Here is a 16519-nt window from a genome sequence, read left to right as displayed (position 1 = left end):
GAGCCTGTCCTCCAGGACCTCCCCTCCCAAAGCCCCCGCCACGGCCATCGTCAGCCAAAGAGCACTCGGCACAATCCTGGCCTCTCTTAAAGAACCCCCAAGCCTGGAAAATGGGCTGCCATCCCTACCCGGCAACAGGAGCCAGGACATGAGTGGGCTTCACCCGCCGCAGCCCCTCCAACAGTTCCTGTTCTAAAGCCCCAGCTGGGTCTATGCAGCCCCAGGGCAGGCAGAGCCCCTCACCCAGGGCGGACCTGGGGGCTTCTCACAGCTCTTAATGGCCCCGACCACATCCTCCTCCCAGCGTAGTCCCCTTGGCTGCCTTGGTGTGTCCTGGCTCCCGGGGGACAGCTGGGGTCTTCACGGCTCCCAGATCAGGGCCCCCTTCTGCTATAAGACAGAGGTGACAAGATCTGAGAATGAAAATTGGCATAAGCGACACGGCAGCAGGCACGAGCCTGCCCCACCTGTTGGCTTCCTGTGTGGTTGGTGCCCGGCAGCTCCTGGCTCCTCGGGGGCTCTGTGTGCAGCACAGGGAGCACCTGGGGGTGGGCGGGGGGGGGCCTGGGGGCAAGAACGGGGGCCTGGGGATGGGCAGGCGGGGGGCAGGGGGCAGGCAGGGGGGCAGGGGGCAGGCAGGGGGGCAGGGGGCAGGCTCAGCCCTGTGGCTTTAGACAAGTGGGGTCACTGCTATGGACGGACTCGTGTCCCCTCAACCTCATGTTGAAGCCCTAACCCCCGTCCGCGTGACTCTACTTAAGAATGGTATTTGCAGGAGGTAACTGGGGGTTAAACAATGTCATCAGGGTGGGGCCCTGATCCAACGGGACTGCCGTCCCACAGGGAGGGAGAGACAAATCGCCTGTCCTGCCATGTGAGGATATGGCAGGATTTTGGCTGCAACTTGGAACGCTCCTCACCAGAACCCGACCGTACCAGTCCCAACCTCAGACTTCCAGCCCCCAGAGCTGTGAGAAATCAATGTCTGTTGTTTACAAGGTGCCCAGCCGGTGGTGCTCCACTATGGAAGCCCCAAAGACTGAGACAGTGCCCCGGACCCCCTTCTTCCGCCAACAGTAACATCTGGTCCCCAGGTGGCGTTGGGGGTGGGGAGATCTAACGCTGAGCTGCCTGCAGGCTGCAGCTGCTGTGCACAGCAAAGAATGATCCCAAGACAGTTCCCTGCTCCCCCATGCCCACATTTTTATGCAACCTTGTGTTCAGCTTGAATTACTTTACCAGGTATGCACTACAGTACTGGACAAAAGAGGTTTTGTTCAAAGTCTAAACCCCTGGAAAACAAAGATCAGATTGTCTTCTGTTTGCTGTATGACAAGAAAGTCCAAGTTTTGCCATCAACATAAACAACCAGGAATGACACCTCCGGGGCATGACTTTTCTCAAACAATGAAAGAAAACAGCGGATGAAGCTGCCTTCTCACCGGTCCCTCGAGGCTGACAGGCATCGTTTCTCCTTGTTCAGAGCCAAGATCAGTTTCCAGAGCAGGTGAGGGATCCACGGCCCACCATGGGGTAAATCTGCACCAACCAGGCACCGCCTGATGTGGGAGACAGAGAAGGTTCCTTCCGAACTCCATCCGCCTTTGGGAATTCGTGCTTTCTCCCCGACTCTTCACTGGAGTTTCTGCTGAAGTGCGTTCCAAGGTTTCCAGGAAGGCACGATCTTCCGGAGTCACAACCACGTGAGTCTGGTGAGTATTCCAACCACGCACGCCACAGACCTCCAGGCTGAAACTGCAGCTCTGTGGCGGCTGACAACCGTGGCTAACCCTGGCCATGTGTCCAGGACGGGCCCAGGTGCTTTTGTTCATGATCTCACTTTGCCCCCACACCCATCCTGTGTGTCCGTGGGGGTGAGAGAATTCCCTTTCCCTCAAGTTTATCACGTCGACCCCGAGCAACATCGGTGGGGGGCTTCCTACACATACAGAAGCGTGAAAACAGGTGCAGAGCTCAGGTACTTGATGGGGGTCTCGGGTGGCAGCGACGGGGCCAGGACAGCACGGCAGCGAGGGGAAGCGCAAGGGGGGCCTCAGGCTGTGTGGTGGCCCCGTGCTGCTGCAGGGCACAGTGAGGTGGGATCTGTTGCCCAATTAGGCTGATGACAGAGGATGCTCCCACAGACCACACAAGCCAAAACACATCGGTCGGCTTTCGCCAATCCTCGCCCGGGCTGCCCGCCGTGTTCTGTGGGGCGCGTGACTCACGCTCCCAGGCAGCTGTGGAGCCAGGCTTTGCCATTCCGGCTGGAGCCACGGAACCACAGTGGGGCAGCAGCATGGCCCACGCCGCCCGGAGGCGGCTCCACGTGGACAGGCAGATCCCTCCCAGGCGCGCGGCTGGCGTCGCCAAGCTCAGGGCGCCCCTCTTGCCCCACGCATGTCCCAGAGCGCAGGCTTCCTGGCACCCAGCCTCCCCACTGACTCACACCTCCTGGTTTGTTTTTGGTGGCCCGTGGCCCTTAGATTTCTCAACAAGCCCCTTCCCGCCCTCTCATCCCATCTCAGGCTCCCGGCCCCACCCCCCTTCTGGAGCCGGACTCACCCAGCCCCAGGTGCGCCCGTCGGATGCTGAGCCCCGTGGCTCTTTCACAGAAGTCTGGATCCTGACGCTGGTTCCCTAATTTACTCCCCTCATCTCTGATTTCTGCAGGAGCAATCTTCCACCCCAAATCCCTCCTGCTTTAAAACAGGCTCTGAGGACACGCACGGCCTGAGCGTCGGGTGGCTAGGATGCCTGGCGTCTTGCTGGGGGTGGTTTTGGCGAGCACATCTCGGACCTCCCTTTCAATTGGAGCCCTTCTTCTGACGTTTGGGGAGGTCTCCTGGGAGGCCTGGTGGGGCCAGCACCCCACAGCATGTGAGAGAGAATTCCTTTCCCTCAGGTTTACAACGTTGACAGTGAGCGTGAGAACACGCTTCCCTCGCAACGTCGACAGTGAGCATGAGAACACGCTCCCCTCCCAACATCGACAGTGAACGTGAGAACACACTTCACTCAGGTTTACAACGTCGACGATGAGCATGAGAACACGCTTCCCTCAGGTTTACGTCGATGGTGAGCCTGAGAACACGCTTCCCTCAGGTTTACGTCGACAGTGAGCGTGAGAACACACTTCCCTCACAATGTTGACAGTGAGTGTGAGAACACACTTCCCTCAAGTTTACAACATTGACAGTGAGCGTGAGAACACGCTTCCCTCAGATTTACGTTGACAGCATGAGAACACGCTTCCCTCAGGTTTACAACGTCGACAGTGAGCGTGAGAACACGCTTCCCTCAGGTTTACATCGACAGTGAGCGTGAGAACACGCTTCCCTCAGGTTTACATCGACAGTGAGCGTGAGAACACGCTTCCCTCGCAACATTGACAGTGAGCGTGAGAACACGCTTCCCTCAGGTTTACGTCGACAGTGGGCGTGAGAACACGCTTCCCTCGCAACGTCGACAGTGAGCGTGAGAACACGCTTCCCTCAGGTTTACGTCGACAGTGAGCGTGAGAACACGCTTCCCTCAGGTTTACAACGTCGACAGCGTGAGAATACGCTTCCCTCACGTCGACAGTGTGAGAACACGCTTCCCTCAGGTTTACGTCGACAGTGAGCGTGAGAACACGCTTCCCTTGCAACGTCGACAGTGAGTGTGAGAACACGCTTCCCTCAGGTTTACATCGACAGTGAGCGTGAGAACACGCTTCCCTCGCAACATTGACAGTGAGCGTGAGAACACGCTTCCCTCAGGTTTACGTCGACAGTGGGCGTGAGAACACGCTTCCCTTGCAACGTCGACAGTGAGTGTGAGAACACGCTTCCCTCAGGTTTACGTCGACAGTGAGCGTGAGAACACGCTTCCCTCGCAACGTCGACAGTGAGCGTGAGAACACGCTTCCCTCAGGTTTACGTCGACAGTGAGTGTGAGTAGACGCTTCCCTCGCAACGTTGACAGTGAGCGTGAGAACATGCTTCCCTCAGGTTTGCAATGTCGACAGTGAGCGTGAGAACACGCTTCCCTCAGGTTTACAATGTCGACAGTGAGCATGAGAACATGCTTCCCTCAGATTTACGTCGACAGTGAGCGTGAGAACACGCTTCCCTCAGGTTTACGTCGACAGTGAGCGTGAGAACACACTTCCCTCAGGTTTACAATGTCGACAGTGAGCGTGAGAACATGCTTCCCTCAGATTTACGTCGACAGTGAGCGTGAGAACACGCTTCCCTCAGGTTTACAATGTCGACAGTGAGCGTGAGAACACGCTTCCCTCACAACGTCGACAGTGAGCGTGAGAACACGCTTCCCTCAGGTTTACGTCGACAGTGAGCGTGAGAACACACTTCCCTCAGGTTTACAATGTCGACAGTGAGCGTGAGAACATGCTTCCCTCAGATTTACGTCGACAGTGAGCGTGAGAACACGCTTCCCTCAGGTTTACAATGTCGACAGTGAGCGTGAGAACACGCTTCCCTCACAACGTCGACAGTGAGCGTGAGAACACGCTTCCCTCAGGTTTACGTCGACAGTGAGCGTGAGAACACACTTCCCTCAGGTTTACAACGTCGACGGTGAGCGTGAGAACACACTTCCCTCACAACATTGACAGCGTGAGAACACGCTTCCCTCACAACGTCGACAGTGAGCGTGAGAACACGCTTCCCTCAGGTTTACAACGTCGACGGTGAGCGTGAGAACACGCCTCCCTCAGGTTTACAACGCTGACAGTGAGCGTGAGAACACGCTTCCCTCGCAACGTTGACAGTGACCGTGAGAACACGCTTCTCTCACTTGCTGTCTGAAGAGCGAGGCAACCGACAAAACCTGAAATTTAATAAAAGCTGTCTCCCTCGGGTGGTTGTGGGGCCTTCAGTAGAACAGGGATGAGGGGCCCACAGGCTGCTGTTCACAGGTGGGGCCAGCTCAGCTCCAACCCCAGAAGCACTCGGCAGCTGGGCTCCCAGAATTCTCGCCCCTGTGGCGACCTGGAGCGTGGCACAGGCCACGCTGTGGGCTGGAAATGTCAGCATCATCTGCTCTGTCTGAAATCAGGTAGGACTTCTAAGCTGGGGCAGAGCTGGGCTGAAACATCAGTGTAGGGGTCCCGGCTTGACCCCCACAAGCTGCAGAAAGGGGAGGCCACTCTGGTTCCTGTGCAGGACACGGCATGGAGTGTGGGTCGTCTGCGTTTTAGGCCCTTGGAGGGCGCACGAGGGGTGCCAGGAGAATCTCTGCTTTGAGAACCCGTGACCAGGCCCTGGTGCATCAAGGCGCCCACAGCCAACACATGGGAAGTCTCTTAAGGCTGAAACCCAGAGCGCTGCGAGGCCAGGGCTGACCTGACGTTGTCAGGAGCTGGCAGGCAGCCGCCACGGTGGCAGGATCAGATGAGGGAAGGCGGGAGCCATGCCTGGGTGTCTGAGGTGGGCAGGTTCACTCTGCAGTGAGAGCCGAGCTCAGGCCCAGCCCCAGGGTGCCTCCAAGTGTGTGAGGTGAGGGGAGGGGAGGGGAAGAGGCCACAGGTGTTCGAGGCCCACCCAGGCTGTGCTTTTGGCCAATGGCAGCGAAAGGGTGATTTGGGGCCGCTGAGCATCTGCAGAGACCTCACGAACTTCACTGTCTCAGGATCAAGCTTTACATGCAGTGGACTTGGACAAGGTGAGCTGGAAAGTCCAGGGAAAAGGCAGAATGGGAAACCCCTGGGAAGGGGAGGCTGCCAGGCTGAGCAGAAGGGCATGGAGGTCGGGCGGCGGCCCAGAACTGCTTGTCTGCAATCAGGCGGATCCCTTGCGGGGTGCTCCGAGCCCCTCAGCTCACACAGCCCCAGCTGAGCTTACTGAGGGCCTGGGCCACGCCACCTGGAGGGGGCTTCCTAGAGGGGCCGGTTCTGCTGCCTGGGAAGTGCCAGCGGAGAAAGCCCCCAGCTGTCGACCCTGGGCGGTGGGATCTGTGCACGGGGACCTCAGTTTCACAGCCGCCCCCGCCCCACGGCTCACACCCTGAGCAACTCTCTCCCGTGACGATCGCTGGGGTGGACCCAAGGCCACAGGACCCCGGCTCCCTCTGTACCAACACCTCTCCGATGCCACGGTTATTGCTGGATTTAATAATCCATTGCAAACAGGGAAGTAATGGAATCTATTCCCCTTTCTACCCCTTGAGGCAGAAACAGATTCTCAAGCCTAGGTCATCGTTGCAGGGCCAGCAGAAGGGCTGGTTAGTACCGGGGGAGGGAAGCGCGTCTTCCCTTCTTCGTGATGTTTGAGTCTCCAGCTGGCTCCTGTCTGGGCTCGGGGCCCACGCCCACCCCCGGTGAGGGACCCCCCAGATCCTGAGGCAGATCTGTTCCGACGCCTTCACACCCTGGATGTCACATTCTGTGGTCAAAGCTGTTTCTGTGCCTGGGTCATCACAGCAGCCACTCCCTGTCATGGGATGACCCTCAGCTGGACCGCGTGTCCCCTGAGGAAGGGGGCTCTGGCCACAAAAGGGACCCCCACAGAGGCAGGGCTGGCTGTGTGTTCCCATAGGGACCTAGGGCCGGGAGCAGCTTCTCCTGGGCACTGATGTGGGAAGAGCTCCATGTCCCCAGCTCAGGGGCCCTGGGAGCGTTTCCAGGTAACCGACTAAAACGACTTCAGACAAAAAGACCTGGCATTTGTCATGTTTTATTTTCTCGTTTAAAAAAATACTGACTTTGGTAGGTAATTTTGAGTTTGTAACTTGGTTTTCTTTCTCCAAAGTGCCCACAGCCCCCCACAAGACAGATTCCCGGCCCTGCCTGCTTGTATCTGGGGGCACAAGTGCACCCCTCACGCAAGCTCCAGACCACGTGGACGCCGCCTTCTAACCAGACCTGGGCAGGGTTCCCACGTTCCAGGTTCGCCTCTCTCCTTTAATGCTGACGTGCTGGAATAACCTCTCGCAACTGCCAACCTTCCTGGCACCAGATCATCCCTCAGCCCTCCTAATGCGCCTTCCGGGAGATTAAATTCAGGCGCAGTTAAACAAAAACAGTGACAGACAAGCCGCTCAGGAAGCCTCTCTGTGGGCACGTGTGTTCCAGCCTCTTTAACTGCAGACAACATTTTCACTTTCCTCACCGGGCAGCACCCCGGGATGTCAGGAGGGGCGGCCGGCAGGACTCCCCGAGGGCTATGCCCACTCCGTTCATGGGGCTCACACATTCTGCTGGGAACTTCTCCCCATTTAACGCCTGCCCCCCCCAGGGAGGGTGAAGGGAACTCTCCCTCTGGGTCCCATCACAGACCATCAGCCAGAGGTGTCAGCCCCACCTGAGCCCGGGGGCCCCCTGCACTCAGATGCCTGATTCCCGGAGGCCGACCACTGCGACCTTCTGACTCAAAAGGAGAGACGCGAGGCCCCCTGAAGACGGGAGGCGGAGCCGGGACAGGGGCTGCGGACTGAGCTCATCTTCAGCCGAGTCATCAGAGGATGCGTTCGGCGCTGAGATGAGGAGTGCGGGCGGCTGGTGGCCAAGGCGTGTCCCCAACCCGCCCCCCACAAGCACCGGACACCTCGGGCACCTGGATTCCAAATGCTTGGAGCTCTTGGAGGGGCCTCCCTGTGCTGCCTGTGGAGACGGCAATTTTGAAGGAAAACCTACAATGAGACTTGACTTTACAAATGTGTACGTGAAATGAATTCCACAGCTGGAGTGTAAGTGGGTTCACTGTTGTCACCTTGTGCATTTCAACAGCACATCTCATGACCCTAGGAGTCAGCCCCTCACTGCCGTGACCCCTGGGCATGCAGACCCGAAGCTCATCGGCACAGCGGAAACCTAGACTGCTAACGACCCCATGATGACGGTGTAGAAAAGGGAAAAAGCCAAGAGCAGCTTTGAGTCAGGCCGGTGCTTGCTAACCAGCTGTCTTCCACCCACAGCCACCCGTCCTGCCTCCACCTCCAGGGTCTGCGGAAGCAGAGCTGGCAACTATCTCTTGGACCACGTGGCAGAAGCCATCTGAGCTGGACCCCAAGACACAGATGCACAGCACGGAGGACGCAGGTCCTGGAGTGGCCTCGGCGTCCTCAGACCCAGCCGGGGTTGCAGAGGTAGGAAGTGCAGCGGGCGCGCGGGACGGAACACGGATACCTGGGTGCTGGTTTCTATTCATTCATTTATTTATTTAAGAACCACACTGACAGTGGCCTCGAGGTAGGCCCAGTGTCAACACTGGGGATCTCGCCCTGCGGCAGCCTGGGGGCTCTGCCTGAGGGGCTCACAGTCCGGTGCAGGTTGCGGTTGCAGCCCCCAGGACCAGGTGGGGTGACAGGGAGCTGGGGAGCCCCTGGGGGCTGGTGGGGCTGGTCAGTTGCTTGTGGGGACCAGGGATGGTCACCCAGGGACCATGGTGCTACGTCCAGGAGAGAAGAGACGACGGAGGCAAAGAGAGGGAGAACGGGCGAAGGCTGGTGCCCAGGGCGAGCCTGGGGAACCCGGCCTGCGTTGAGCCATGCTGGGGCAGATGGGGGGTGGAGGGTGCAGCCGAGACACTGGGCAGGGGGTCCAGGAGAGATGTCCACGCTGCGCACAGAGCTGAGAGGGGAGCCGGGGCCGACCGAGGCAGGAGTGCGGCTGGTAGGACAGGACGGCCGGCTGCCAGGTGGGGTGTGGACTGGAGGTAGCAGGAGCGGCTCAGCCCCACCAGCTTCATGCTGTGGCCACGGTCCTGGGGGCCTCCACCTCCTGCCTGTGAAGGGCAGGCACGCTCCCCGCACGCCCCTTCTGCCTCTGAGATACGTGATCTGTGCTAAAGTCAGTGCTACTCAAACCCACGGTGGGGACTGCCGCATGCTGAGCAAATAAGAAAAAAATTAATGCACTGCTCTGGAAAGCAATCCTTCTCTATAAGGCCTAGGTTTTCTTTAAAACATTCAATTTCTGGTCAACCATGCTTGAAGTTTAATTAGAACACAATCATTATATTTTCAGAAAAAGATAAAATATTTCCTTCTGTAAGATATATTGTACTTTGTTCCAAGAATGGGTTGGACTCACTAAGTGTGGGCGGCACAGACCACGTAAACCCCAGGGGGGTCCAGAGAGTGAGGCCCTTCCCCACAATCCCGGGGGTCCCAGAGCATGAGGCCCTCCCCACAATCCTGGGGGTCACAGAGCGTGAGGCTCTTCCCCGCGAGGGCTGGGCTGGGGGCTGCACGTCACCCGTGCAGCTCTGTCTCACAGACACTCTTAGGGTACAGCGACTTTACAGCAAAACCCCATTTTCCACATCTTGAGAGGCATTTCCAGAGCTTGCCTGATAAAACAGGGAGTCCCAACAGTTTGGTGTGAACGTGGGGATTCAAGGGCTTCCTTAGGATCTGGTCTATTACAAATGCTGTTTACATTCAGAGAAAATGGAAACCTTCAAAAACACCCTGATTTTACTAAGAGAACGCAGCTGCTTTTGCAATTAGCTCCCAGTGTGTAATTTCCCTCTCAGATGATAGGAATCTCTGCAGTTTTTAGAAAAAAAGCAATATAAAAAGATTGTTGATATTAGCTAAGCTTACCCAAAATACAGTAAAATTCAGGATGACAGCTAACTCTGTCCTCTCCGAGCTGTGGGGAGTGGCCTGTACCCACAAAATACAGTAAAATTCAGGATGACCGCTAATTCTGTCCTCTCCGAGCTGGGGGGAGTGGCCTGTACCCACAAACGAAGCCGGGGATGGCGTGGGGGACGCCTTTCTCTTCTGCTGGTTCAGGGACTGAAAAAACAAACTGGATGGTATTTTCTTTAAGAAAACACCCTAAAGGTTAAAAAGGTAAGATGATTTTTTTTTTTTTTTATGAGTGAAAAGGAGCCATTCCCACGGCGGGTGAGGGGCAGGCAGGTTGAGGAGAAGGTGCCCCAGCCTGGATGCCCGTGGTCCCAGGAGATGAAGTTACCCCTGGAGAAGTGTCTCGGGGACGTCCGCCCAGCACAAAGCTCATTCACCATCCTTAAAGACCACATCAGGACTACAGGCTTAAAAGCAAAGTTTATTCCTAAAGGTGCCTGCAAAATAGCTATACCTATTTGCCTTTTCACCTTAAGCAGCTTTAGGGTGCAAATGCACACCAGGACCCCCTCAGTTTTTTGGAGCAGAAGAGCCATGTTTTCCCCTTGGCTGTTATACATTCACAAGAAGCAAAATAACCGTGACTATCTGAGTATGCAACCCCCACCCCCCCACCCCCAACAGGGATCAAGGAAAATGCATCCGAAGCTTCCCTTTTCCTTTGCTTTTCAGGGCATCGATGGCTCGGTCTCACTAACGGGACATCACACAGTTAAATGTGCAACACGCCACGCTGCTTTACGGCGACGTCGTTTCTGCGTCTTTAGAAAAAGCACCCCACGCGCTCATGTTCACGGCTTACGGTTAGAAAGATGGCGTTACCGTTGGCGGGAAGGTAGGTGAAACGCTGGTACTGGCTTCGCTTTCTCTTCCCGTTGCAGACGTAGAAACTGACGTGAACGGGGCTGGTTATCCTCTGATTCCGAAACGGCGGGATCTCAACCACCAGAGAATTCTAGAGGAGAAGGGCACACAGGAGGAGGCACAATCAGCACCGGGCAGGCGATGGCTGCTGCGCCACGGCGGCCACACGGCCACCCCGCGTTTCCACGGCGGCCACACGGCCACCCCGCGTTTCCACGGCGGCCACACGGCCACCCCGCGTTTCCACGGCGGCCACACGGCCACCCCGCGTTTCCACGGCGGCACAGGGCTGCCGTGACGGTAAACTCCCAACCGGCCACCTGGGCGGTCCAGAAGCAGCTGATGGCAGCCCTGGATGCTCTGTGCCACCTGCACACGCGTGTGGACATGCACGCTCACAGGGAAGGGGCTGCCCTTGGCTTCTTGCACACCTAGGAGCCAAGAGGCTTCCTCAGAGCAGCAGAGCAGACAAGACCAACCTAAGACTGAAATCTTGTCAATATGGGGAAAGAAGCCAGGAAAAGAGAAGCTGTAAACAGAGCTGGGAGCGGGTGCCTGAGGGCGGAGGTTGCCCGGGGCCACCTGGGCAAGGGGCCTGGCGGGGATGCAAAAGGCTCTGCCTGCTCCGATGCTAAAGGGTTGGTGACCTTCAGAAAATGACCCAAGGCTCCGCCACCAGCCGCTGTATGATGGAAGTGCTCGGTGGCCCAGCACCTGCTCAGGTGACTGCAGTGAAACCTGGAGGAGCAGGTGCTTCCTGGAGACGCGGTCTCTGGGGAGGGCCTGTGTTTGTCACATTTGACGATGGCCGAGGCCCTCAGTCAGACCCCAAATTCACTCCAACTGAGGAAGAGGAGGCAGGCCCTGACCCCCGCAGACCCCGGGGTGGGAACAGCCAAGGGCACGGAGGCACAGACAGCAGAGGGCGGCGTGTGGAGGCTGCCGTTACCTTCTCATGTTTTTAATATAACAGCCAGCAGCATGTTTACGAAACTCATGCTGTTTCAAGTATACACACGAAACACAAGCCACGGGACGTGTGGCGCTGTTCGCAGAGGTCGGGGCTGGGTGGGGGGCTGGGACACAGAGACCCCGACCGCGTGCTCAGGCCCCAGCGTTACTCGGGCCCCTAATGACCCTAAATGACCGGGGTGATGCAGGCATCCCTGCCGAGGGCGGCACTTGGTATCTGGGGAGAGGGTTGGCGGGAGTCGCATCTATAAAGTTTCATTTTTATAATCGTATGACTTAGTTTAACAAGCGGGAGAAAAATCCATTGTATTACTTCTCTTGTTAAAATAATTAATTATAGCTCAGCACCTAACTTAGCCAAATTGATTGAATCACATTAACAACGAAATCTTAAGAGTGTTAAAGACAGAAAACTGAAGACAACTCGAGGCCCAGGCTCTTTCATTTACAAATAATGAAACAGCTGAGGCCCAGACACCAATGCAGAGGGGCCATGCCCTCCCTGCAGCCCCGCTCCCCACCCCACTGGGCCCTGTGCCCGGGGGCCACACTTTCTCCTGGCAGCAGGTCTGTGTTGTTTAATTAACTGCAGTTCACTGGGAAGAAGCAGAAGCCATGGCACATGGGCATCTTCCTGCCTTTGCCCCGCCATCAGAGCTGCCCCAGGAGAGCTGAAGCTGCCGCCGGAGGGGCCATGAGTGCTGTCAGTGGGCGGGGCCGGGCTGCCCCCAGAGCACTGTGGGTCTGGGCCATCTCCCGGGCTGACCCGGGAAGCTCTGGCCACCCGGAGCCTGTCTCGGCATTTGTACGGGGGATAAAGAGACGCTTCCTCCAAGGCTGTTTTCTGAATTCAGCAGCGCTCAGGGCAGCTGCGAAGGAGTCAGCAGCTACACCAGGTGGGTCTTTAGAGCAGAAGCAGCTGAGGGAAGAGACAAGAAGGAAACGTCTCACGGAAGCCGAGACTGAAATAGTAACGGGCCGGGAGGCACTCACAGGCAGCAGCGAGGAGTGGGGAGGCGGGGACCCTGTGAGATAGGCTGGGGTGGAGGCGGGGACCCTGTGGGACAGGCTGGATGGGCGGAGGCGGGACCCTGTGGGACAGGCTGGATGGGTGGAGGCGGGGACCACATGGGCCAGGCTGGCTGGGCAGAGGCGGAGACCCCGTGGGCCAGGCTGGCTGGGCGGAGGCGGGACCTTGTGGGCCAGACTGGGTGGAGGCGGGGACCCCGTGGGCCAGGCTGGCTGGGCGGAGGCGGGACCTTGTGGGCCAGACTGGGTGGAGGCGGGGACCCCGTGAGGCAGGCTGGACGGGCAGAGGCGGGACCCTGTGGGGCAGGCTGGACGGTGCATGCCAGTTTTCCTAGGTCCTACCTGACTGGAAGGGCCTATGTTGATGTGGGCACAGGCCAACCCACTTCAAGTCTCTAAATAGACAAATTATATGACAAAAATACTATCTCCGTGGGAGCACTGCCACTTAAATACACAGAGAAGGAAGCGATAAAGAAGAAACACGGAAGAACAGGAGGGGAGAGGGAAACTCGTCCGTACCGGAAAAAATACGGGTTCCAAATGGCACCAGCACCTACGCAACCTGCTTTAAACTCCACTGTTGAGATGAAGCTCATACACTTACTTACAGAAAGTACAAAAACCGTAGACACAGCACATCCCATTTTGTTCACAAAATATGCACAGGCGGGCACCGTGGCTCACACCTGTCATCCCAGCACTTTGGGAGGCCCAGGTGGGAGGATTGCTTGAGCCCGGGAGTTCAGGACCAGCCTGGGCAACACCGCGAGGCCGCACCTCTACAAAAATTTAAAAATTAGCTGGGCAGAATAGGGCACACTTGTGTCCCCAGCTACTGGCGAGGCTGAGGCATGAGAATTGCTTCAGCCTGGGAGGTCAAGGCTGCAGTGAGCCATGATCAAGCCACTGGACTCCAGCCTGGATGACACAGCAAGACCCTGTCTCAAAAAAAAAAAAAAATTATATATATATATATACACACACACATACATACACATACACAGAGAAACACATATATCCACAATATAATGTACTCTGTGTGTGTGTGTGTGTGTCTGCGTGAACATCCACACACAGCAGCAAATGGAGCAGGACGCATGCCCAATGCCAGCAGTGGTTATGTCTCAGTTGGTGAGACTACACTAGGTTTTATTTCCTTTTTTATATTGTCCAAATGTCCACGATGAGTATGAAGTTCCTTTATGATGAGAAAAAATATATATTAAAGCAAACTCCATTTAAGAGATTAAAAATGAAACAGCAGGCCGGGTGCGGTGGCTCACGCCTGTAATCCCAGCACTTTGGGAGGCCGAGGTGGGCGGATCACCTGAGGTCAGGAGTTCAAGACCAGCCTGGACAACATGGTGAAATCCCGTCTCTACTAAAAAAAAATACAAAAACATTAGCCAGGCATAGTGGCCGGCACCTGTAGTCCTAGATACTCGGGAGACTGAGGCATGAGAATCGCTTGAACCTGGGAGGTGGAGGCTGCAATGAGCTGAGATCAAGCCACTGCACTCCAATCTGGGTGACAGAGCGAGACTGTCTCAAAAAAACAAAAAACAAACAAAAAACAACCAATAAACTTGAAGTACACAATTTTTCACATGTGCTCTTAAGTTTCTTTTAAAACATACAGTTGTTAAGCCTCCTTCGAAATATGCCAGTGTCAAAAGTAAAACAGAAAATCACAGAGAATGTGGATGTCAGCTTGGCTGGGATTGTTTTCAATGCGGAAAGGCTCATGGCTCCTCCTGGCTGCTCTCCCTGCCTAGGAGGACAGGGCAGGCCAGCGGCTGGGCAGCCCAGCTCTGGCATCGTGCACCCCACATCCTGCGTCTGACATCCTGCATCCCGCATCCCGCGTGCATATGCAGGGCTGGCGAAGCCTGTGGAGACCCCGACAGAGCTAGGGCTAGGGAGGGTAGGCAGCACGAGGCCAGGCACCAGGGTACACTGCCTGCAGGCAGAGGGACGGAGAGCCAGATGTCAGTGTACCCAGCACAGACGCACAGCAGAGCAAGGGCAGCCCAGTGGGGAGGAACGAATCAGACACCCAGTAGGTGGGGAGGCCTGGCAATGACCCCATGGACGAAGGCTGCCAGCCCCCTGGGCAGTTGCAAACGCCCGGCCAGCGGGGAGCCACAGACCTTATGGGCACAGGAAATGGCTGTGGGGAAGAGAGGCCGGTATGGACACGGGAACGGGCTGCGGGGAGGAGAGGCCGGTATGGACACGGGCACAGGCTGCGGGGAGGAGAGGCCAGTATGGACATGGGAATGGGCTGTGGGGAGGAGATGCCGGTATGGACACAGGAATGGGAATGGGCTGCGGGGAGGAGAGGCCGGTATGGACACAGGAATGGGAACGGGCTGTGGGGAGGAGAGGCCGGTATGGACACGGGAACGGGCTGCAGGGAGGAGAGGCCGGTATGGACACGGGAATAGGCTGCAGGGAGGAGAAGCCGGTATGGACATGGGAACGGGCTGCGGGGAGGAGAGGCCGGTATGGACACAGGAATGGCAACGGGCTGCGGGGAGGAGAGGCCGGTATGGACACGGGAACGGGCTGCAGGGAGGAGAAGCCGGTATGGACATGGGAACGGGCTGTGGGGAGGAGAGGCCAGTGTGGACACAGGAACGGGCTGCGGGGAGGAGAGGCCGGTATGGACACAGGAATGGGAACGGGCTGTGGGGAGGAGAGGCCGGTATAGACACGGGAATGGGCTGTGGGGAGGAGAGGCCGGTATGGACACGGGAACGGGCTGCGGGGAGGAGAGGCCAGTATGGACACGGGAACGGGCTGCGGGGAGGAGAGGCCGGTATGGACACAGGAATGGCAACGGGCTGCGGGGAGGAGAGGCCGGTATGGACACGGGAACAGGCTGCAGGGAGGAGAAGCCGGTATGGACATGGGAACGGGCTGCGGGGAGGAGAGGCCGGTGTGGACACGGGAACAGGCTGCAGGGAGGAGAAGCCGGTATGGACACGGGAACGGGCTGCGGGGAGGAGAGGCCGGTATGGACACGGGAACAGGCTGCAGGGAGGAGAGGCCGGTGTGGACACGGGAACGGGCTGCGGGGAGGAGAGGCCGGTGTGGACACGGGAACGGGCTGCGGGGAGGAGAGGCCGGTGTGGACACGGGAACGGGCTGCGGGGAGGAGAGGCCGGTGTGGACACGGGAACGGGCTGCGGGGAGGAGAGGCCGGTGTGGACACGGGAATGGGCTGCGGGGAGGAGAGGCCGGTATGGACACGGGAACGGGCTGCAGGGAGGAGAAGCCGGTATGGACATGGGAACGGGCTGCGGGGAGGAGAGGCCGGTATGGACACGGGAACAGGCTGCGGGGAGGAGAGGCTGGTATGGACACAGGAATGGGAACGGGCTGCGGGGTGGAGAGGCCGGTATGGACATGGGAACGGGCTGCGGGGAGGAGAGGCCGGTATGGACACGGGAACGGGCTGCGGGGAGGAGAGGCTGGTATGGACACGGGAACGGGCTGCGGGGAGGAGAGGCTGGTATGGACACGGGAACGGGCTGCGGGGAGGAGAGGCCGGTATGGACACGGGAACGGGCTGCGGGGAGGAGAGGCTGGTACAGCAGCTCCGGCTGCCTTTGCCTGTGGCTGGCCGTTCCCAGGACCCTTCTGAGCACCCTGACTCACTGGCTCTGCGGACAATGGGCCGTGTAGGCCGAGACTCCTTCCTCTGAACGCTGGCCTGCCCCGGGGCCTCCAGCTTTCCTCGAGGGGCTTCTCAGGTGAAGGCAAGAAAAGCGACAGCATTGAACTGGAACCCCGTGAGTGCCAGGAGCTTCAGGGGAGGCCTGAGCACCACTGAAGGTGCAGGTGAGCTCACTTCACCCAGGGCCAGGGAGGAACCTTTTCCATCTGATAACCACTTGGAAAAGGTTCTGGGAAGGGGATGGGTCCTTGGGGGAAGGGCGCTGAAGTCGCAGGGTGGAAGACGCTGCTTTCTGACAGAGCCACCTCTCGGGACAGGGAGTGAAGGTGCCAGCACCGCTCTCCATGGAGGCCACCGATCGTCCCACCA

The 16519-nt window shown here is 57.8% G+C and overlaps 1 protein-coding gene across 4 annotated transcripts in view; it reads right to left on the bottom strand.

The window, feature by feature from the left end:
• Positions 1 to 16519, bottom strand: part of NFATC1 (nuclear factor of activated T cells 1) — a 134008-nt gene that overhangs the window by 49774 nt on the left and 67715 nt on the right. For all 4 annotated transcript variants that reach the window (XM_055368668.2, XM_055368670.2, XM_055368669.2 and 1 more), the window contains exon 8: positions 10423 to 10555. In XM_055368668.2, coding sequence (XP_055224643.1) covers positions 10423 to 10555 — 133 coding nt within the window. The remainder of the gene's footprint in view (positions 1 to 10422; positions 10556 to 16519) is intronic.

This window comes from Gorilla gorilla, chromosome 17, assembly GCF_029281585.2.
Source record: "Gorilla gorilla gorilla isolate KB3781 chromosome 17, NHGRI_mGorGor1-v2.1_pri, whole genome shotgun sequence".
Classification (NCBI taxonomy): domain Eukaryota; kingdom Metazoa; phylum Chordata; class Mammalia; order Primates; family Hominidae; genus Gorilla; species Gorilla gorilla.
The sequence above is the reverse complement of the archived record's forward strand: the minus strand, read 5'-3'. Positions and strand labels throughout refer to the sequence as shown.